Source organism: Medicago sativa, chromosome 3 (genome assembly GCF_051527215.1).
Source record: "Medicago sativa cultivar Bolivia chromosome 3, Bolivia_mono, whole genome shotgun sequence".
Taxonomy (NCBI): Eukaryota; Viridiplantae; Streptophyta; class Magnoliopsida; order Fabales; family Fabaceae; genus Medicago; species Medicago sativa.
The window spans coordinates 56,444,622-56,469,674 of NC_140751.1; the positions used below are offsets into that span (position 1 = coordinate 56,444,622).

At 33.4% G+C, this 25,053-nt stretch overlaps 1 protein-coding gene and 1 long non-coding RNA gene across 3 annotated transcripts; one reads left to right on the forward strand and one right to left on the reverse strand.

Annotated features, from left to right (window-relative positions):
• Positions 1-1,018: 1,018 nt before the first annotated feature.
• LOC146938544 (desmethyl-deoxy-podophyllotoxin synthase-like) lies at positions 1,019-23,948 on the reverse strand. Of its 2 annotated transcripts, none has more exons than XM_085752495.1 (2): positions 23,029-23,948; positions 1,019-1,831 (listed from the first exon to the last, which is right to left on the reverse strand). In XM_085752495.1, exons 1-2 carry the CDS (start codon positions 23,920-23,922, stop codon positions 1,205-1,207), a joined length of 1,521 nt encoding a protein of 506 aa, XP_085608621.1. In that variant the 5' UTR covers positions 23,923-23,948; the 3' UTR covers positions 1,019-1,204. The 2 variants fall into 2 exon arrangements, with proteins under 2 accessions (XP_085608621.1, XP_085608620.1); XM_085752494.1 differs by lacking the exon at positions 1,019-1,831 and adding an exon at positions 19,872-20,971.
• Positions 10,721-13,496, forward strand: LOC146938545 (uncharacterized). Its single transcript, XR_015033390.1, has 2 exons — positions 10,721-10,851; positions 13,250-13,496. It is a non-coding gene; the product is annotated as an uncharacterized LOC146938545 (long non-coding RNA).
• Positions 23,949-25,053: the final 1,105 nt, after the last annotated feature.

Genomic DNA, 25,053 nt, shown 5'->3' on the forward strand with positions numbered 1-25,053 from the left:
TTCCACAACTTATGTTATTTAGTTTCAACTGTATAGGTTAAACCTTATGTTTCTTTAATCAATATTCATGCGATGACATTGCGTGCGCATTTGCCTAGTTTAGGTCTAGATTGAAGCAAACTTAAAGCCACAACTAAAAGGAACGTAGAGAGTATATGTATTTTCTTTCAAATATACAATGAGGCATGACAACGGGGCGGGTCGGTGGCGGGTTAAAGTATCCCCCCCACCCCCACATACACCTGCCCCCATCCTCAATGGGGACGGGTCGCCCGGCCCCGTCTCCATCTCCACCGTAAAAACTCTATTTTTTTATAAAATATTTAAAAAAATGTATATTTTGTCATTTTTTCCATAGCAACAAAAAACAATAATTATATTAATAATTAAATATTTAATAAACTTTTTTCAAAAGAGAAAATTAATTATAATAAACATGTTTCTAAAGAGTAATAATATATTAAAATCGGTTGATGTTTATGGAAATAAGATTATAAAGTTTAATAAAGTAAATTTCAAAAAGCGGGTGCGAGGCGAGTATAAGCATCCCCCGGCCCCGGCCCCGCCCTCGTACTAAAAACCTAAATTTCCCCCACAATTGCATCCGCACTCAGTTAAATCGACTTTTCCCCGTTAAATTCGAGGCGGGGGCAGCCGCGTGTGGGCGGATGCGGGTTTTGTTGCCATGTATTAATACATCTTACTAATACTACCTACTAATGAACTTAAAAGATGAAAGTCAGAATTTAACATATCTACACACATTTGGTAATTTATACACGCAAAATATACACACGATTGTAAAACTTTTCTTAATACAAGTGAAAAGTGTTTATAAAAATTATTACAAACATCAATGGCAGAATGGCAAATTATTACATTGATTAACTACATCTAACAATTTTAATAGCTTTCTTAATTCACAAGGAGTGAACACAAGAGTTTCTGCCATGAAAGCACACTTAACAAAGAACATTAACACTACTATAAGTTTTCACTTACATCAGTGTCTTAAGTCTTGACCAATGAAGCATAGACACTCCTTGGATTAGACGTGTTCCGGTGTCGGACACATGTCGGGTCCAACATCGACACGACACCGACACATATAATTACACTAAATTATGTGATTTATTCAAATTATTAACGGTTTCGGCGTGTCAATATTCATGTCGTATCTGGTATCCGTATCCCTATCCGTGCTTCATAAGTCTTGACATGAGGGATGATAAGAAGTGGGAACCAACCAAAGATCATGTTTTCTTCTAACAGCCAACCCAAATGATTCATCCATGTCAAGTTCATCAGCTTTACAACCATTAGGCATCTTCCAATCAAAATGATAAAGCAAATTTGCAAGTGAGATTTCCAAGTTCGCAATACCAAATGCTATGCCCGGACACATCCTTCTCCCAGCACCAAATGGTATAAACTGAAAATCTACACCTTTGTAATCAACTGAACCATCAATGAACCTTTCTGGACAAAACTTATCTGCATCAACCCAATATCTTGAATCTCTACATATTGACCATGCATTAACAATGACCTTGCTTTTTGCTGGTATTTCATATCCATTTATTTCACATTTTTCACTGCATTGCCTTGGAAGTAACAATGGAACTGGTGCATGTAACCGCATGGTTTCTTTGATGACTGATTTTAAGTATTTGAGTTTTTGGAGACTTGGTTCATCGACATACCCTTTTTCATTATAGACACTTCTTACTTCAGCTTGTGCTATCTTCATTACTTGTGGATTTTTAATCAATTCTGACATTGCCCAATCTAGAATTGTAAATGTGGTGTCACTTCCAGCACTGAAGATATCCTGTTAGAGAACATAGCATAATGTTTATAGTACTAAACATATGTATTTTATAATAAACACAACAATGTTTGTTATTCATTTCAAGTAAAAGATAAACTGATTTTCGACTATTTCATACAAACACAAACAGACGTTATAATACTTTTTTTTAGAAGGCAAACTAGCCTACTATTGACACCGATAATAATTGAAATTGAGACTTTAGAGGAGCGCACTCCATGGTCTCAAGCCAACACTATCAAACCAACCCAAGTGGTTTAAATAACTACATCATGCACACCCGTTGATGGTATTTTTTGTATGGTTCCAAAAGGAAAAAAAATCGCTTAAATTGGTCCGTCTAAAATTTGTAAGTCATCATCTTTGAGTGAGCCCAAAATGAACAAGTGAGTTTTTTTAGTAGAGTTCAATTCAATGCCACATTATGAGAAATCGATGCGACTCTTTAAACTTATGTATTTTATGTCAACTTTAGGGTTGGCAGTTCATATTCGAACAAATTAAATAATTTTGATCTCGTAAAATCTTTTAAAGTATTTCAATGTCAAGGTGACAACGTTGAACTTTCAAGAATTTAAGTATTTGCAAATTCATATATTCAGAAACTATTAGGTAGAAGGTTGATTCATTGGCATATGATAGTGGTATCTCTAAAATAATCATCATGTTAAAGAAGTTGTTAAGATTTACTTATACCCTTTATCACATTTATAAGCAAATATTAATTTTTCAGATTTATTAAATAATTGATCTATTTTAACTAAATATAATTCAAATACATCACTTATTCAATGAATCTGAAAACGTAATATGTGCTTATAAATGTGACGGAATGAAGTATTTCATCGTAAAAAAAAGTATTTTATTAAATAGTTTCGCTTATATTTTAGTATTTCGTAGGGGGTATTATTTGTGTTATACAAAAGACCGAATGTGTTAATGTTTTTTCAGACGTGGTGTCACTAAATGAATTTAAAGGAAAATTTGGAGAATTCCAATAAAAAGAAATAAATAAGTACATCATAGGATACTAAATAATTGTATGAGAGAATCTGAGTTTGAATTTTATTTAAGACAAATTATTGACTTGACTTGACATGACTTTTATTTTATTTTCGATAGATACCTTCAACTAAAAATAATCTTATTTAAAATGCGTCGGATACAAAATGTAACATTCATCCCAATCAAAAACCACCCTTCACTTAGACTCGATCCCATAGGGATTGAATTGACTTACCTCTTGCTCTTGTGAATTGCAAGATTTGTTTATACCTAAAAAAAATGGAAAATGATAGGTTGATATCCTTTTTTATGTACCATTCATGCACATTCTCATGCAACATGGGTATTTTAATCATTTCACATCACACCATCAACTTCTTTTTGGATGAGTTTCACTATATTTGCCACATGTCACAATTGTGTGCGGATGTCAAGTGTGTATGCCATCTAAGATGGTTCATGTATAAGTGATCTAAAAATCTTTTGTTGGTAGTGTGCAGCATATCACAATCTAGAGTCTCTATAAGTGGTTTGTTAACCAAAATCTTTTGTTGGTCTCCATTATGGACCATTATGTTAAGAATAGTGTTAGCAAACACTCTTTTTTAAACTATTTTTTTGGTCAAAACTTATAGCTCACTAAATAAATTTCTATGATACTCATGTAATTTTCTAGGACCCATATGTTATTTATCTAAGAAAAGAGTGTTGGAAAGTACCGTGTTAAACATTGTCATGCAGACTTTAACTTTTTCTTTTTGAAATAGACTTTGACTCTTAATTGTAACATTAACTTTTTTTTTTTTTTATGTTTATAATATTTCCTCTATTTCAAAATACATGTCGTAGCTAGCAAGTGCACATATGTTAATATACAACTTTAATCATTAATATATTTAGTTATATATAATAAGAAATTATAAAAAAATTGATATTTTGAAAATATTCGTCGAGACAAATGAAACATCTTACATGCTAATATTTGTATTTACATAATAGTTAAAAAATATGGTCAACATAAGGTATGTAAATAATGCACCTTATAAAATTGCGACATGTATTTTGGAACCGAAAGAGTACAAATTTTGAACCAAATACATTAATTTTTATTGATTAATTTTTGCTTATATTTTGGAAAAAAGAAAGTACTATACCGTTGCTTTGATAAAAAAAAATTGTATCAAAACTATTTTTTTGATAAAATAAAATAAATTGTATCAAAACATTAAAAAAAAAAAAATTGTAACACAGTACTAAACGATTCGACACGTTTTTGTGTTAAAAGCTCCATAGTACAAATTTTTCTCATTTGCCTCCAGTAGGAACCATGTGGAGAAAAAGTCATTCCTTTATATCCATAAGTGATTATTTCAGCTGCAAGAAGTGGAGGCCTATTTGCAAAGTTGAGATCATGTGTTTTCATTATCTCTTTTGCCATATCTTGAGATGAAACCACTATGCAAGAAAGTTCACCTAGCTGCATGTGCATGAGAGGTCCATATTTTTGTGCTAGTTTAGCTAGGGAACGATGAGGTAAGCCTCCAACAAGGTGGTGGATGTTCCCTATCAAAGGAAGTTTTCTTGGTCCTGGTGGTAATTTGAAGTTTGTTTTCTTAATTTTTGATTTCCATGTAATTTTGATTAGCATGAACAAGAGGAAACCAAGGATAGTTGATATGAGAATATGAAACCCGAACCCCATGCTTATTGTGGAAATGAACTTGACTCAAGTTAGTTTAAGGTTGTGTGACTATATATAAAGAGAAGTGTTTCAATTGGCTTGTGGAAATACGCCATCATGAAAGTGAACCTTGACTATATGTTTATGTTGGTACATTAGTGTGATCTTGGAAAATAAATTGGAAGATTAAACACCAAGTAATCATATTTTGATCTAATGTTGTGTGAATTGATAAAATAGAGTGTGGGGGTCCCACATAAAATAGAACACACACATTAGTAGTGTTTAAATTGCGGTATTTAATTTTAAATACTTGATAATGATAAAAATAATAGTAATTATTATTTTTATTCAAGAATATCACTTCCCATAAATTTAGCTTATGGTGGTTGTGACAAGAATAAGAATTTAATTAAATCTCTTATATTTCCTTCATTCAAATCCAATAATTTGTTTCCTCCACTTTTGTGGATTTGTTTCTTTTGATCCTATCCACAAGTGTTGTTGAACTGATTAATGGATAAACTTCATTTTAACTTTATCCATTAAGAGTAACTGTTGTCGCAATTTGTGCTAAAACAGTTACAGAATCTCTATATAAATAGAGGACACCACTCAGTTCAAAAAACACACCAAATCGCACAGTTGATGCTTCTTGTGCGGTTTCTCTCTTCTCCCTCCGACTTGTGCTAACGAGTTTCTTCTGCTTCTACTCCTTTCTGTCCGTTCGGAATTAAGAGTGTTCTTAAAAACATAGTCCCTTCGATAATATAAGTCCCTTCGGAATAAAGAGTACTTTTAAGATCATAGTCCCTATTTGGAATAACAATGTCCCGTCGGAATTAAGAATGATCTTAACAGTATATAAAAATATTTCAATATTTTTTCTATTTGAGGAGAAATGGTGGTATCACCATGTTTGAGTGGTCGTAATACCATATTGAAAGTTTGGAGAACTTAAAGGTTAGAATGGTGGAAACACCATATTTGAGTGGTCTTCGCACCATATAGAATGGTAATAATACCATATTAAAGTGGTTTCAGTATTAAAGAGTGGCCTTAGTACCATATTCGAAGGTGTAAATCTCGAACGATTTTCTACAGTGCAGTAGTTAATCGAACAGTTGTAGCTGGGCTTGTTTTATCCTGGAGGCGGCGTGGTTGATAGTCTACCTTGCACAATTTTGGGCAGTGCCACGAAACGTCTTAAAGAGAGCGACCTGGTCGTGACTCAACCTAGTAACAACTTCGGTAGATAATAGAATTTGGAAATCCAAATACAACAGTTTGGAAATCCAAAATCAACAATTTTAAGACGTTTCGTTCTACTATGTTTACCGAAGAAGTTACTTATTAAGGTTAAGTTGTCTCTAAATATATTAAGGGTAAATCAAGCTATAGAAATACATCTTTTGACTGAAACGATGAAGTGATTGTTGTTTTTAAATAACAACACTAAAAATTCAAATACGTTGAATTTGTTTGAAATATGGTTTCGAAATCAGAGCCATATAGTGAAACAATAATTTGTTACAAAACAAATTATTTGTTACAGAACCAAACAAGTTTAGTTTGTTACAAAACATATGAAATATGTTTGGACCGAAAAAGAAAATAATTTGTTACTAATTTGGTTTCATCACGTACTCTTGTTACTAACAAGAAAAATAATTTGTTTCATTTGTTACTGAACAGTAACAAGAACTACAATGATAAAGTTTTTTTATATAAAACTTAATACTCTTACGTGATGTATTTTTCAAACAATTTACGTGAAGTTCCATAAGCTTATGCATCAAATTACACCATTGACAAATTGGGTATACATAGTCGCTGGTCAGCATATTAAAACGGCAAGAATTTATATGAGAAATTTGCTTCAAATATTTCATATAAAAATAAGAAAGAATGTGAATTTCAGATTTCTATTGAATAAGACTGAGTTAACTCAGACTTAAAGAAAGACTTGTGTACCATGCATTCTTGTGGGAAAAGACTGCACTTTGATGGTATGTTAAAAATTAAATTCTCCTTCTATTTCATTAGTTGTGTGATTTTAATATTTGACATATCAAAATTGATCATGAACAAGTGTTTAATTTTAAACTTGAGTAACTTGGACTTAATTCCAACGTTATATGATTAGACAATTTTATTTATTGCAGTCAAGATATATGAACCAAAAGTTCTTATAAATCAGAATTTAGAGAATATGAATCTCTAAACATAATAAATTATGATATGTGTGAATTTGATGACACATAAATTAGAAATGATAAAATGATATTTTTATCATATTTATTGATGACTGTCAATGTTGGAAAAAATAAAATTGATACGCTTGATATGTTCAATTTTTATAACAAAAAAAAATTGAAATTGAATAGAGTACCCAAGTCTATGAACAAAAAATTCTAATTAAGAATTTTTTGAAGAAAAGACAATCCAACTTCTTATCTTTGAACTTGGGATTATCTGACATAAGTTCGAATTTCGCACCCAAGAGAGTTGAACTCAGTAGTAGAGCCTATGAATGTGTATTAATCGGGTATGCGATAAATAACGAAACATATAGGTTTTATGACCTAAATGTTAAAGTGATCATAGAATTTAAAAGATGTCGGTTTCTATGTAAATGTTTACCCCTTTAACTAAAGAATAGTGGGGGCACTAGTGGAGGCTCTAATGGGAGCACGACATTAGTGGGGGGCAAAATAAATTCCCTTCTAAAAATTAAGAACTAGTGGGGGCAATATATCTAATCACATTCATGTAATTAGAAATAGTTATGAAAACATCATACGAGATGTTAGAGAACCTCAAGGAGGTAAGAAAACTAAAATTGCTAAAGAGTATGAACTTGGTTTATACATTGGAAGAAGATTCATTAAGCCTGAAAGAAGTTATATCCTCATTGGATGTTGAATTATGGCAAAAATCTATAAACGATGAAATGAATTTTCTAGAGTCTAACAAAACATGACATTTGGTTGACTTGTCTCATAGTTGCAAAACTAATCGGTTATATTTGGATTTTGGAAAAAAGGAACTAAAACCTAATGGTACGGTTGATGAATACAAGGCTCTCCTTGTAGTTAAAGGTTTTAGACAGAGAAAAATATAGACTTCTTCGACATTCATTCACCAGTCATGAAAATCATATCCATAAGAGTAATAGTCCCTTTAGCCGCCGTTCATAACTCGATAGTACTTCAAATGGATGTGAAAGTTGCCTTTTTTTATGGTGAACTAGAAGAAAAAATCTATATGGAACAACTTGAAAGTTTTGCGATTCATGGACAAGAAAACAAGACATATAAGTTAGATAATTCTTTGTGAGGTCTAAAATAAATTCTTAAAGAATGACATGAAAAATTTGACATTCTAATGTTATCGAATGAGTATAAAGTGAATGAAAGTGACAAATAATATTTGCACGATCATAAGTCTCTATGAAGACAACTTGCTCATATTTGGTTTAAAGATTCATGTTATGAATTATGTGAAATCATTGTTTATCAATAACATTGATAAGAAAGACCTAGACAAAGTTGAAGTAATTCTTTGGTTTCAAGATTACTAGATCAGAAAAGAGAACTTTTTTGATAAATCTCACAAAGTTGAGAAGATCTTAAGAAAATGTTATTATTTGAGTGTAAACTTGCAAGCATATATTATGATCCAAGTGTAAGAACACTTGAGATGAAGTTAAACAAATAGAATATGCGAGTATCATTGGCAGTCCTTAGGTAAGCCAATGAATGTATTAGACCCGACATTGTCGATGTCGTAAAACTCTTGTGCAAGTTTACTAGTAGACAAAAGAAAAGCATTGCCATGCTATAGAAAGAGTCATGAGGTGCTTTAAGAAGACTATGACTCTAGGATTACTTCACTAGGAGTAACCTATTGTACTTAAATGGTACAAGATATAAAATAGAACATCTTTCAGATGAATATTTAGCGACTAGTGTTTGCACATTGAGCATCACTAGAGGAGTTGTTTGTTAAAACAAATGATATTGACTCAGTCCACTATGGAATGAATCTGAGATGAGAACACTAGAGAAAACTAGTGGAGAAGCAAGTTGACAAGATGCTTGCTAGTTGAGATCCCTTAGTGGATAAAACCGTTTCCAGAAGTGTTAATTTGTTGTGATAGTCTGCAACTATTACAAAACTGAGAATCGTTACCACAATGGTAAGAGATGATTATTAAGTCATGAACACATAAAGTATTGGAAAGCTAGCTACTCTCGAAAGGAACGGTTAAACTAGATCATGTACGTACTGATAAAGAATTAGTCAATCCTTTGACGAAAGGAATTACTAAAAAGAAAGTCCTAAACACATCCAATAAGATGGGACTAATGCCCAAAGGTCACAAGTGATGGTAACCCAACCTACATGACTGGAGATCCCAAGAAATAGGTTCACTAGGTAATAACAAGTCACAAGTGATAGAACATGCTATGTTAAAAGTAAGAAAGCATGATTCCTGTAGTGACAGAAGGATGAGATAATAGAAACTCTTAATGAGATCTATACTCTATTTGGAGTGGAGTACATAGCTACAGAAGTACTTTTGATAGACTCACCTATACGAATGTGGAACTAAGAGTCGGTTCCTATGGGATTCGGGGCAGAATGCCTAGAGCGTTCGTTAAAACCGGGATACACGTGCAAGGCCATAAACACACGGGCTTTTAGAATACACCTTATGAAAATGTTTGTGTGTGGGTTCTATGTCTGAGATAGAGTTCAATGCTGTAAGCAACTCTTGTTAATCAGAATTTTACTTGCTATGCAGAGGTTCAAGTTGTAGGCGACACCTTTGTTTATTAGCAGCCTTATAGAAACGTTTTGACGTTATTATTGAAACCATTTTTTAAATTCAAGTGGGGGATTGTTGGAACATTAGTGTGATGTTGGAAAATAAATTGGAAGATTAAACACCAAGTAATCATATTTTGATCTAATGTTGTGTGAATTGAAAAAATAGAGTGTGGGGGTCCCACATAAAATAGAACACACACATTAGTAGTGTTTAAATTGCGGTATTTAATTTTAAATACTTGATAATGATAAAAATAATAGTAATTATTATTTTTATTTGAGAATATCACTTCCCATAAATTTAATTTATGGTGGTTGTGATAAGAATAAGAATTTAATTAAATCTCTTATATTTCCTTCATTCAAATCCAATAATTTGTTTCCTTCACTTTTGTGGATTTGTTTCTTTTGATCCTATCCACAAGTGTTGTTGAACTGATTAATGGATAAACTTCATTTTAACTTTATCCATTAAGAGTAACTGTTGTCGCAATTTGTGCTAAAACAGTTACAGAATCTCTATATAAATAGAGGACACCACTCAGTTCAAAAAACACACCAAATCGCACAGTTGATGCTTCCTGTGCGGTTTCTCTCTTCTCCCTCCGACTTGTGCTAACGAGTTTCTTCTGCTTCTACTCCTTTCTGTCCCTTCTGAATTAAGAGTGTTCTTAAAAACATAGTCCCTGCGATAATATAACTCCCTTCGGAATAAAGAGTATTTTTAAGATCATAGTCCCTATTTGGAATAACAATGTCCCGTCGGAATTAAGAATGATCTTAACAGTATATAAAAATATTTCAATATTTTTTCTATTTGAGGAGAAATGGTGGTATCACCATGTTTGAGTGGTCGTAGTACCATATTGAAAGTTTGGAGAACTTAAAGGTTAGAATGGTGGAAACTGTAACAGCCCGATTTTCGTTAGATTTATTTTATTATTTATTTGTGTTTGTTATATGTGCTCTTATGTGATTAATTGTCTCTGTGTGTATTTTTGGTTGAGGTTCGTAGAATTCGGTGTTAGAAGGGTATTTTAGTCATTTTGGACTTAGGGGTATTTTGGTCATTTTGAGGGCAGGGGTAATTTTGTAATTTTTGCCGAAGGTTATTTTTAGTGCTTAGTGAGGGTTTTATTTTACTAAGTGTTGGAGAGTGTAGTAATTATTTTATTTACCGTTAAGTGACCGTTAGTGTTATATTTTACCGGTAAGTGAGTAGTAACATTTTTGAGGTTGAATTAGAAATGGGTTAGGCCCATTAAGGTTTGCGAGATAAGCCCATTAAGTGAGCCTTTATAAACTTGTGTTAGTGAAGAGATAGGGTTACAAACATTTCATTTCATTTCATTTCACAATTAGAGAGAGAGTTAGAGAGAAAAGCTCAAGAGGAGAAAAAGGGTTTTGAAGAGAAGGGACTAGAGAGAGCTAGAAGAGGCTAGAGAATCAAGGGTTGGAGCTAAAGTGAGGCACTAGCTATTGATTGTGGAGAATTAAGGTAAGAGGGTTAGGCTTCACTCATAATTTCATAACTTTTCCCTTTTACCCATTTTCATGAAATTGATGAATTGGTTTTAATTGATGTAAATTCGTGCATAATTGTTGTTGTTATGTTTGAGAACATGATTTGTATGATAATTGTGTTGTTGTTGTTGAATTTGTATGTCAAAATGGATATATATGAATATGATATGATTTTGTGTGAAATTGATGAAGAATGAAGTTGTGGTTGTTAAATTGTGGATGATTTCATGATTAGATGTTGTTGTTGTTGTTGTTGTTAGATGTGTTGTTGATGAATTGATGCATTGGGTATCATGAATTGGAGAATTATGATGAGATTTGTTGTTGTGGTTCAAATTTGTGAAGTTGTGCTAAGTTGTTCATGTGAAGGACCAAAATGAAATTTTGATATATGAAGTTGTTGGCTGAGTTTTTGATGTTGATGGATGAATTGAACTTGGAAGAATTTCTGTTTTCATGTTGTGATTTTGTTAGTCGAGTCGTTTGGGAGAAAACGGGATTTTCGTGTGAAAATTCGAGTGTTAACCGTTTTGAAAAATGAGTATGATGTGAGGTTTTGGAAAATGATTTTGGGATGGTTGAAACTTGAATTTTTCTGTACATTATGATAGAGCTAAGTGTTAGGAGAATGTAGGCGAAAACGGCATCGAAAACGGATTAACGGTTTGATTTTTATGCTCGAAAACGTGAAGGTTAAAAATCTGATGCTGTCTGTCAAACTAAGAACGTGCCACGATGCGGGACCAACGTGCCACGATTCTGCCCAGAAATTTTAGTGTTTTTGACTCTGGAAAAATCGTGCCACGATGGGAGACCCACGTGCCACGATCCTGTTTGACAAGGAACCCTAAAAATGCATTTTTCTTCAATCCAATTGCTTCCAAACTTGTTCCAAAGTGTAGGGGCTTTATCCTAACCATCTAGGGGTGTTTTATGAAGGAAATAACTTTGTTTAAAGGGGTCTATTGAGTTCTTATGTTGCTTGGCATTGAAATGAATTAATTAAGAGACGAACTTAGTGAATCTTATAATTTCGTTGTGTTTGGCCGATGAATTGCTTATGTAATCTCTATTGCAAGCATATGTGACTTATGAGAATACATGGCAGGCAATTGAACTTGTTTACCTGGTTTTGGCTTAGGTGCTCAATTATTTTCAATATTGTGATTTTTGAGACGAACTTGATTGAAAATGATCATTGAAGGCCAATTGCTTATGAACCCTCTATGATTAGATTGATATGATTATGATATGATGTATGAATGGTTGTTAGGTGATGAATATGATGTTTGTGATCATATGTTGTAATTGTTCTTTTATTTGGAATGTAAGGAACTATGTGGAGATATGAACTATATGATATAGTTGGATGATGATTATAGCCGTTGACTTATAGCCGTTGATTATAGCCGTTGAATCGTGGTGAACATATGCATTGTGGATTGAGTCATATGTTCATGCATCATATGTCGTGTCGGATGTTATATCCATATTGCCGTTGACCGGATACTTGTATCCATATTGCCGTTGATTATAGCCGTTGATAATGATGTTTTTGTTGCATCATAAGGCGACGACCTTGGAGGAGTTTGGTACCACATGCATCTAGAGAAGAGTCTAGAGCATCATATGCATTTGAATAGTTGATGAGTTGTGTCATAATTGAATATATGACTTGGTGAATTGTGTGTTGGTGAAATTTGGTGAATCTTGTGATTGTGTGGATTGATGTTTAAGTACATTGGTGGATTTTGTGGATGGTTGTGAATAATTGATTTATGCTCTAATTGCATGTCTTATTTGTTTGTACTTATACACTTGTGAATCTATTTGATGATAATTGATTGGATGATAATGATGAGGTGAGAATTGTATATGTGTATACATAAGATGTAGTGATTTCTTTGATGATGATTGATTGCTCGTAACTTGAAATGATGAATTGTACTTGTTGAATTAAGCATGCTGAATTGAGTAATGAGGTAAGTGATGTGATCATTGATTGATGTTGATAAATGATGAGCTTTTGTTGATGACTTGATTAGAGGTTGAATATGCATGCTATGCTATGATAATAATGTGATAGCTTGAAATGTAAGTGATGGGGGATGATAATAATCATGTGATGCTAGTATTCTAGGAGGGAGGGTTATGTATATGTGATACGTGTATGATACACTTGTGGAGATGAACTTGGAATGATAATATGCATGTGTTGTGATTACTTATGAATATATGTATGGATTGTTATTCTTGAATATATTCTTTCATTTCCAATGTTCATGATAAATGTTTTTCGTGGATTATGATGATGTAATGCTAACCTTCAGTGGTCTGTGGTGGACCGCCTACCTTTCTGTATGGACGGGTAGACGGCGTGCAGGATGCTTAGTTGTTTGCTTGTTGATGCCGAGGAGTGGAGTTCCTCTTTTTCATGCAAGTGTCTAGATTAGGGCTCTGATCTAGGATAGTTCTTGCATGTTGGTTTTTATTTTTGGACCATGTATTTTGGAGTTGAGATGTTATTTGTTATTTGAGATTTGGAGAATACAATTGTATTTTATTGAGATGTGGAGATGTTTTATGAATTATATGTATGTCCGCTGCTATGTTGTGTAACATGATCTTTATGCATGTATTTATGTGGTTTGATTCGAAGACGTAGCATCTATTTCTAGAATATGTTTGTATATTCGCGCGTTTTACCGCTTATTAGAAATAGGGTGTTACAAGTTGGTATCAGAGCCGTGGTCGGTCTTGTCCAGACCAAAACCCGTTGAATTCCCTGTTGTATGCGACATGTACGGGAGTACTGTCGGTACTTGTTGTGTTGTTCCGTTCTTTTAGGTGGATTTGAGCGTAGTGGGAGAGTAGCAGGTTGCTTCAGGTTCGTTGGGTCTGGCAAGGGAAGGTATCTTTGGCTGCAGAGGCTCAATTGGTTGTGATTTGTGTTAAGGTTCTTGTTGATTTTGAGTTGAATCTTGTGTGTCTTCCGTTGAAGCATATGGACGTAATTTTTGGCATGGATTGAATGTTGACTTTTGGTGTTAACATTAATTGTTTGACCAAGAGTGTGACGTTTTCTAAGTCGGTAGTTGAGGAAGGTGGGAAGTTCTTGACCGCGGAGCAAGTGAAGAAGTCCTTGGATGGTGAAGCTAGTGTGTTCATGATGTTTGCTTCCTTGAAGGAAAGTAGTGAGAAAGGAGTTAGTGAATTGCCGGTAGTGCAAGAGTTTCCAGAAGTTTTTCCGGACGACATTACCGAGTTACCGCCGGAGAGGGAGGTTGAGTTTGCAATTGATTTGGTGCCTGGAATGAGTCCTATTTCGACTGCGCCTTATCGGATGTCTGCATCAGAGTTGGGTGAATTGAAGAAGCAATTGGAAGAGTTGCTTGAGAAACAGTTTATCAGACCGAGTGTTTCTCCGTGGGGTGCTCCTGTATTGTTGGTTAAGAAGAAGGATGGTAGCATGAGATTGTGTGTGGATTATCGGCAGTTGAACAAGGTGACAATCAAGAATCGGTATCCGCTTCCGAGGATTGATGATTTGATGGATCAGTTGGTTGGTGCAGAAGTGTTCAGTAAGATTGATTTGAGGTCAGGATATCATCAGATTAGAGTAAAGGCGGAAGATATATCCAAAACTGCGTTCAGAACGAGGTATGGACACTATGAGTATTCTGTGATGCCATTTGGAGTGTCTAATGCGCCAGGTGTCTTCATGGAGTATATGAATAGAATTTTTGGCCCCCTTCGTCCAAAAATTACTGAGAAGAGGCCACGTGTCCCAAAAAAGGGGCATAATTGCAACTTTTTCTAAAGATAAGGGGTCTAAAAAGCATATTTCCTTTATGTTAGAGGGTCAAAAGAGCATATTTCCCTAAACATAGGGGGTCACTAATGTTATTTTTTTTAATAGGGGGCCAAAATCGCAACTTTTGCAAACTTAGGGGGCAAAAAGTGAGTTTTAGCCTAAAATTTATAACTACATCAATTAAAATAATTTATTACTAAATAATCATGTATATACATAGCTAAACATAACAAGCCAAATTTGCAGAAAATGCAAAGCTAAAATGTCACCCTGATCTTTAATAAATTAAAAAAATAAAAAATCAAACATTCCTAGTAATAGATGATCATCTTGCATCTATGAACGAATTAGGCTTCGTTGAATCTATATGTGAATTAAGCTCCTCTAGGATGCTGTGTTGGTAGTGTCTGACTTCTATTCATGGACCGATTCCAACTCTCATGGTCATTTAACAATCTCAACCTCCTGAAGCAACAAAAAAAAATGTAAAACAAACTGGACAACTGATTGAACCCTGTGAACACGTAATTTCTGTTAAGAGATTACCATTACCCTCCATCTGCCAAGACCATGGTTCCTCCTTCAAGATAAAATTCGCGCTGAAAATGCAAAGAATAGCAATCAGAGATTCTCAATCAAGATACGTGAGGGACTAGTTTATGATCATATCTCAATGTTACGTAGTGATGACAGACATTTAGTATCCAATGCAAAAAAAAAGCTAAAAAAAACGTAAGCCAACGACACTTACAAAACAAAGTCTATCTTGTGTAGATCGGGAAAATAGGGGTATTTTTAATTGAGATTAACTACAACACCAAATTGCTTACATCTACCAAAGTTACTTTAGGTAGAAGTTAGAACATTATATTAAAGGATCTAACTGCAATAGGTACGGAACTACATACATATTACAGATTTGGTCTCAAAAGTGTAATTTGAGTAACTATCAAGTCCCTACATACGTTTTGCTTGACCTACTTAGCACATGCAACATGTATCATGCATTATTAAAAGAAATCAACTTGACCTACTTAGCACATGCAACATGTATCATGCATTATTAAAAGAAATCAATCATACTCCTTCACCTTCAATCAACTTGACCTAATAAGTATAACGTGCAATATATACTTTAGTTACAGATGCAAGAGATTTAGAGCTTACTTGATTCCCAGATCAATATGCTCCTGAATACCGAATCCAAAACACCCGGTATCACTAAAATTTCTTCTCAGCAATTCATATTCCTTCACCTTCAAACCACTCTCCAAAAGCTGCATTGCCTTGTCACCTCTAACAGTCACATAGCAAGCAATCTTCTCATATCGTCAACCAATTTTCAAGGCAAAATAATAAAAATAAATTGGCATGTATGAAAAATCAAATATGCATTTAAGAAGTGTAATTATGCTTCTGCTTTGATGCATCATCTATCCCTAGCTTCTGCCTTTTGTTTTGGTCATTTGTTTGAAGCTTCGATTTGGGCTTAACATCAACTAACCCATATCTCACATCTACCTTAACACCATTAATTGGGTCAAACCAGTGACATCGTAAAAGAAGTACCTTGTTTTGAATTCCTAAATAAGACAATTCTAATATCTCCTCAAGAATGCCATAATAGTCCAGATCATTCTCACCATATATGCTTCCTCGAACACATACTCCGCTATTCATTGTAGCTTTATTCTGTCCATTTTCCTTGGTGTGAAATCTGTACCCATTAACTATGATGCCATTATAACAAGTCACATATTTAGATGGACCATAGCTCATCTGTCGAATCAATTTTTCCTCAACTTGGCCAGAACTCACCTATATAAATCATTATAAAGACGAGTAATTTTAATATTCAATACAATAAATGTTAATTTTAACATAGTATGTTAAATAGTAAATGAGGGAACTCACTTGTTGTTTTATCCACCCATTGAAGTCCTTGTCCCGAAGTTTCAATACTTGATCATCAGTGATATCAGGCAAGATATATTTTTTCAAGAATCCAAATACTAATCTCAAGTATAAACATTTAATAGGCAATAGATGATTTTACTTGAACAAAAAGAAAAAATAATTTTTATCAGTGAAGTGAATTTGTAATTTCAAAAGTCATAGTGCATCCCTTATAAGTGTGAATATAAAATTCCAAACATCGTTTCCTAGTTGCTACTTGCTTCCATGGCTTCTACCCAAACAGAAGAGGTGTATGTGCCATTGAAACTTGTGGTGAATGAAGAGAGTAACAAAGTCATGTTTGCTGAAGCAGGAAAGGACTTTGTTGATGTTCTATTTAGCTTCCTAACATTTCCATTAGGAACTGTCGCAAGACTTCTTCAGAAAGAGTCAAATATGGGACAAGTTACGATTGGCTGTCTTTGAAAACTCTACCAAAGTGTGGCAGATCTTGACAAAGAGTGTATGTTAACAGTGCTTAGCAAAGAAATGTTACTGCAGCCAAATTACACTGATCTTATGTCCACTTTTTATCCATTTAAACACCGACATGTCGACATGCTATATTCACCACTACTTCTCAACACAAAACATTGTAAAATACAATTTAGACTCAAACCGTCAGAACTTCAAATCTATGTGAAGTGAATGGATTCAAAACTTAAGATCACAAATCAGAGACAAAAACATAAAGCAAAACTAGAATTACATAATTATTTCATCTATTAAGCACAAAACTAATTAATGTGGGAATAAGAACTTATTTCAAGCTTATTTCACAAATTAATAGCCTGTTTAGATTGACTTACGTGAACTTATTTACAGAAATAAGCACTTATGAGACCGTTTGTAAGACTTAAAAATCAACTTATGAGGTGTCCATGTGTTGTTTTTTAGCTTATTTACATAAGCTCTCTGAGATAGCTTTTGAAAATAACTTACAGCTTATCTACAAACATTTTGACAGCAGTTTGTTATAACTTATTACTTATTATCATTTTGAATGCCTAAATCCGTATTCACACACATGTTAAATTGCAAAATCAAATCAAACATAGCAATTGCAACTGAAAAAGCTTCAACTCATCAACAATCATAATCTCGTTATTCATAATCAATCACTCAAATATAATATTGCAATATTCAGAACAACAAATTGAGTTAAATAATCATAAAATACGAGTTGAGCATAGTTTTAGATACCTCAAATCAACGACCGATCAGAGAAAATGCGGCGGCGGTTGCGAAACGGAGCACGCTTTTGATGTGAGATCGTGGAAAAGTGAGAACCAAAGATTCAGTGCTGAATCAAGGATTCGGTGAACCAGAGAATGAATCGGCGATTGGAGATAAATCGGAGCTAGATCGGAGCTGGAACCAGAGAATGAACCAGTGATGAAGATTGGCGATTGGATGATGAATGTTGAGATTGGAGATGGTGAAATGGTGAGATCGGAGAAGATTGGAGATCGGCGATGGTGAATGAAGATTGTGATGAAGATTATGATTCTAGAGAAATCGATCGTGAGAAGATTGTGATTATAGAGAAGAGATTTTATTTTATTTATGTGAGCCAGTTTTTTTATTAATAAAATAGTAAAAAAAAATAAAAAATAACAAAAGCCAAGGTGTATCTGAATTAATAGGAGTTTTTTTATTAATAAGAGTTATCCTAGTTAAATAAGAGTATTTTTGATTGAGTTTTACTAGGAACACAATCCGTAGTGCAATTTTGGTAGCATATCCTATATTTTCTTGTAGTGTTCAACCTTTTCATCTTCAAAATCAACAACCTTTCTTTTCTTCATCCCCTCAACAATACATCTTCCAAACCCTAATTCCCCTTTCACAACACCACCATTCTTCACCAACTCCTTCATACACCTTTCATCTTTCACTCTTTTCAGCTCCATATCAACGCTAACCTTCTCTAACCTCTCCATTTGAAACTTCTCTTCTAACAACTCAATTTCTTTAATTCTACTAGTAATGAAACTGGTAGAATTAACATAATAAACTTACGCAAATCTTAATTTAAATAAAAGAAATGTTAACTAGTGCCTTCGAGACACTAGTTAACGACTTTAAATGATAACTTTTTAAAAAGTTTGTATAATAAAGTGCATTGAAAATTGAAAACTTCAACATTTTTATGGAATAAATACTTAATTTAGAATGTTAAAGAGTGTCCCAGAACATTTGTTAACAAGACACTTTAAATAAGACACTTTAAATAATAGAGGTAAGCTTAATTATTTGTGACATTGTAAATAGTTGACTCTAATTAACTCAAAATGTCAGTTGGTCAATACGTGGCCGATACCGGTTGAAACGTCACCTACTACATCACAAACAAGAGAGTCTAGTTAGGATAATGCACTATTTTATCAAAATTCAACCTACGATTATTTGCATATTTTTTATGTCAAACCATGATCACGAAAGATCATAATCATCTCATTCAATTATGTTGAAAGTGCCTATATCTTCCACAACTTATGTTATTTAGTTTCAACTGTATAGGTTAAACCTTATGTTTCTTTAATCAATATTCATGCGATGACATTGCGTGCGCATTTGCCTAGTTTAGGTCTAGATTGAAGCAAACTTAAAGCCACAACTAAAAGGAACGTAGAGAGTATATGTATTTTCTTTCAAATATACAATGAGGCATGACAACGGGGCGGGTCGGTGGCGGGTTAAAGTATCCCCCCACCCCCACATACACCTGCCCCCATCCTCAATGGGGACGGGTCGCCCGGCCCCGTCTCCATCTCCACCGTAAAAACTCTATTTTTTTATAAAATATTTAAAAAAATGTATATTTTGTCATTTTTTTTCCATAGCAACAAAAAACAATAATTATATTAATAATTAAATATCTAATAAACTTTTTTCAAAAGAGAAAATTAATTATAATAAATATGTTTCTAAAGAGTAATAATATATTAAAATCGGTTGATGTTTATGGAAATAAGATTATAAAGTTTAATAAAGTAAATTTCAAAAAGCGGGTGCGAGGCGAGTATAAGCATCCCCCGGCCCCGGCCCCGCCCTCGTACTAAAAACCTAAATTTTCCCCACACTTGCATCCGCACTCAGTTAAATCGACTTTTCCCCGTTAAATTCGAGGCGGGGGCAACCGGGTGTGGGCGGATGCGGGTTTTGTTGCCATGTATTAATACATCTTACTAATACTACCTACTAATGAACTTAAAAGATGAAAGTCAGAATTTAACATATCTACACACATTTGGTAATTTATACACGCAAAATATACACACGATTGTATTACAAACTTTTCTTAATACAAGTGAAAAGTGTTTATAAAAATTATTACAAACATCAATGGCAGAATGGCAAATTATTACATTGATTAACTACATCTAACAATTTTAATAGCTTTCTTAATTCACAAGGAGTGAACACAAGAGTTTCTGCCATGAAAGCACACTTAACAAAGAACATTAACACTACTATAAGTTTTCACTTACATCAGTGTCTTAAAGTCTTGACCAATGAAGCATAGACACTCCTTGGATTAGACGTGTTCCGGTGTCGGACACATGTCGGGTCCAACATCGACACGACACCGACACATATAATTACACTAAATTATGTGATTTATTCAAATTATTAACGGTTTCGGCGTGTCAATATTCATGTCGTATCTGGTATCCGTATCCCTATCCGTGCTTCATAAGTCTTGACATGAGGGATGATAAGAAGTGGGAACCAACCAAAGATCATGTTTTCTTCTAACAGCCAACCCAAATGATTCATCCATGTCAAGTTCATCAGCTTTACAACCATTAGGCATCTTCCAATCAAAATGATAAAGCAAATTTGCAAGTGAGATTTCCAAGTTCGCAATACCAAATGCTATGCCCGGACACATCCTTCTCCCAGCACCAAATGGTATAAACTGAAAATCTACACCTTTGTAATCAACTGAACCATCAATGAACCTTTCTGGACAAAACTTATCTGCATCAACCCAATATCTTGAATCTCTACATATTGACCATGCATTAACAATGACCTTGCTTTTTGCTGGTATTTCATATCCATTTATTTCACATTTTTCACTGCATTGCCTTGGAAGTAACAATGGAACTGGTGCATGTAACCGCATGGTTTCTTTGATGACTGATTTTAAGTATTTGAGTTTTTGGAGACTTGGTTCATCGACATACCCTTTTTCATTATAGACACTTCTTACTTCAGCTTGTGCTTTCTTCATTACTTGTGGATTCTTAATCAATTCTGACATTGCCCATTCTAGAATTGTGAATGTTGTGTCACTTCCAGCACTGAAGATATCCTGACAGAGAACATAGCATAATGTTTATAGTACTAAACATATGTATTTTATAATAAACACAACAATGTTTGTTATTCATTTTCGACTATTTCATACAAACACAAACAAACGTTATAATACTTTTTTTAAGAAGGCAAACTAGCCTACTATTGACACCGAGAATAATTGAAATTGAAACTTTAGAGGAGCGCACTCCATGGTTTCAAGCCAACACTATCAAACCAACCCAAGTGGTTTAAATAACTACATCATGCACACCCGTTGATGGTATTTTTTGTATGGTTCCAAAAGGAAAAAGAATCGCTTAAATTGGCCCGTCTAAAATTTGTAAGTCATCATATTTGAGTGAGCCCAAAATGAACAAGTGAGTTTTTTTAGTATAGTTCAATTCAATGTCACATTATGAGAAATAGATGCGACTCTTTAAACTTACGTATTTTATGTCAACTTTAGGGTTGTCAGTTCATGAAGTTGTTAAGATTTACTTATACCCTTTATGATCACATTTATAAGCAAATATTAATTTTTCAGATTTATTAAATAATTGATCTATTTTAACTAAATATAATTCAAATACATCACTTATTCAATGAATCTGAAAACGTAATATGTGCTTATAAATGTGACGGAATGAAGTATTTCATCGTAAAAAAAAAAGTATTGTATTAAATAGTTTCGCTTATATTTTAGTATTTCGTAGGGGGTATTATTTGTGTTATACAAAAGGCCGAATGTGTTAATGTTTTTTCAGACGTGGTGTCACTAAATGAATTTAAAGGAAAATTTGGAGAATTCCAATAAAAAGAAATAAATAAGTACATCATAGGATACTAAATAATTGTATGAGAGAATCTGAGTTTGAATTTTATTTAAGACAAATTATTGACTTGACTTGACATGACTTTTATTTTCGATAGATACCTTCAACTAAAAATAATCTTATTTAAAATGCGTCGGATACAAAATGTAACATTCATCCCAATCAAAAACCACCCTTCACTTAGACTCGATCCCATAGGGATTGAATTGACTTACCTCTTGCTCTTGTTAATTGCAAGATTTGGTTATACCTAAAAAAAATGGAAAATGATAGGTTGATATCCTTTTTTATGTACCATTCATGCACATTCTCATGCAACATGGGTATTTTAATCATTTCACATCACACCATCACCTTCTTTTTGGATGAGTTTCACTATCTTTGCCACATGTCACAATTGTGTGTGGATGTCAAGTGTGTATGCCATCTAAGATGGTTCATGTATAAGTGATCTAAAAATCTTTTGTTGGTAGTGTGCAGCATATCGCAATCTAGAGTCTCTATAAGTGGTTTGTTAACCAAAATCTTTTGTTGGTCTCCATTATGGACCATTATGTTAAGAATAGTGTTAGCAAACACTCTTTTTTAAACTATTTTTTTGGTCAAAACTTATAGCTCACTAAATAAATTTCTATGAAACTCATGTAATTTTCTAGGACCCATATGTTATTTATCCAAGAAAGAGTGTTGGAAAGTACCGTGTTAAACATTGTCATGCAGACTTTAACTTTTTCTTTTTGAAATAGACTTTGACCCTTAATTGTAACATTAACTTTTTTTTTTTTTTATGTTTATAATATTTCCTCTATTTCAAAATACATGTCGTAGTTAGCCAGTGCACATATGTTAATATACAACTTTAATCATTAATATATTTAGTTATATATAATAAGAAATTATAAAAAAATTGATATTTTGAAAATATTCGTCGAGACAAATCAAACATCTTACATGCTAATATTTGTATTTACATAATAGTTAAAAAATATGGTCAACATAAGGTATGTAAATAGTGCACCTTATAAAATTGCGACATGTATTTTGGAACTGAAGGAGTACAAATTTTGAACCAAATACATTAATTTTTATTGATTAATTTTTGCTTATATTTTGGAAAAAAGAAAGTACTATACTGTTGCTTTGATAAAAAAAATTGTATCAAAACTATTTTTTTGATAAAATAAAATAAATTGTATCAAAACATTAAAAAAAAAAAAAATTGTAACACAGTACTAACCAAAATTGTTGCTTTGAGAATGTTGTCTGATAAGGGATGTTCCAAATCGCTATGCTTTTGCAGCTTCAAAAGAACATCAACAAGATCCTCCCCTGTTTCTTCCTTATCCCCTGTTTCCAAATTCTTTTCTCTATGAATTCTTACAACATTCTCTAGTATCTCATCCATTTCACTATGAAGCTTTTCAATTCCTTGTCTTAATCCTGTAAGAACTTGAAGAATTCCAATTGAAGGATACAAATCAGCAACAGAAAACCCTCCAGCCATCTTTGTCACTTCCTTCATAAGTTTCCGATACCTCTCTTTACCTTCAACATGTGCACCAAAAGCTGTTCTTGAAGTTAATCCATAAGCCAATGAATCAACTTTCTCACTAAAATTTATAGGTGACCCTTCACTCAAAATTATATCTTTGACAAGATTTGACAATTCTTCTTCCCTTTGTAACCTAAACGATTCGACACGTTTTTGTGTTAAAAGCTCCATAATACAAATTTTTCTCATTTGTCTCCAATATGAACCATGTGGAGAAAAAGTCATTCCTTTATATCCATAAGTGATTATTTCAGCTGCAAGAAGTGGAGGCCTATTTGCAAAGTTGAGATCATGTGTTTTCATTACCTCTTTAGCCATTTCTTGAGATGAAATCACTATGCATGAAAGCTCACCAAGCTGCATATGCATGAGAGGTCCATATTCTTGTGCTAATTTTGCTAGGGATTGATGAGGTAAGGTTCCAAGTTGGTGGATATTGCCTATCAGAGGAAGTTTTCTTGGTCCTGGTGGTAATTTGAAGTTTGTTTTCTTAGTTTTTGATTTCCATGTGAATTTTGTTACCATGAACAAGAGGAAACCAAGGATAGTTGATAGGAGAAGATGAAACCCTAACCCCATGCTTATTGTGGAAATGAACTCCACTCAAGTTAGTTTAAGGCTTGTGTGACTGTATATAAAGTGAAGTGTTTCAATTGTCTTGTGGAATCTTGACTATATGTGTAAGTGATTTAATTATTTCCGACGAGGAATGCTAGGGACACTTTCTTTTCAACACTCTCTTTAACACTCATTTTCTTATTGCATGAAACCAATGTATGACCCAACACTTTTAGTAGAACCTATTTTTAAAGAGTGAGACCCATCATGATTTAAGCCAATAAAAAGGTGAGTGATGGAGACTGGAGAGAGTGTTGCTAGCACCTCCAACATACTCAACTATACAAAAATTGGTTTGGTGAGGAGCGTTTCCACTTGTATAAATACATGTTCAAGTCTCATTTCTCCAACGTGGAACTATTAATACTCCCTCACACGAAGATTAGAGATCTGATGCGTGATTTGATATAGGTGTTCTAATAGTAGGTAGCCCAACAAAAACAAATGTTGGATACATTTTGATACTATTTTAGAATTTGTTTTGGACCTAACTTAATCCTTCAAAATCGACGTATAGGATGAGATATTCCTCACTGATAAACGAATGCTCAAACTTTATCTCATCTAATATGAAACTCTTGGGTGTGTTTGGATTGAGGGTTTAGGAGGGCAAGAGAGAGGAGAATTTACTTTTCTTTTTTAAATTACGGATTATATAACATGTTTTTCTAAAATAAATTAAGTGTGATTGATGTATTATATGATCGTTTATCATGTTAATATGTTAACTTTTTAAAAAACATTTCATTGTCCCCATAATTTAAAAATGAAAAGTAAACTCTCACCTCCTTTCCCCTTCTAAACCCTAACTCCAAATACATCTTTAATATCTACCGAGATGATATATATGTAACCCCCTATAAAAAAAAAAAAAAAAAACTTTGAATTCCAACTTTTAGATTACAAGGTTTGAATAAAAAGTTATTTTTTTATAGGGATAAACCAAAATTTGACTAAATGGCAGAGGGTAAATACCCTTTAACACTTTATCATTTTTTGTGCGTGGAAAAGGATAATAGTTCTATTGTACAATGAATTTAGAGATTTACTTTTCCCACCCTGTGTGTTTCCTCGCGCGTCCTATTTTTTCCA

Excerpts from the sequence above, each read along its gene's own strand:
- LOC146938544 (XM_085752495.1), bottom strand. The coding sequence starts at position 23,922 with ATGGGGTTAGGGTTTCATCTTCTCCTATCAACTATCCTTGGTTTCCTC. Across the intron at positions 1,832-23,028 it reads TTCTCAAAGCAACAATTTTG|GATATCTTCAGTGCTGGAAG; the intron begins GTTAGTACTGTG and ends GTTCTCTAACAG.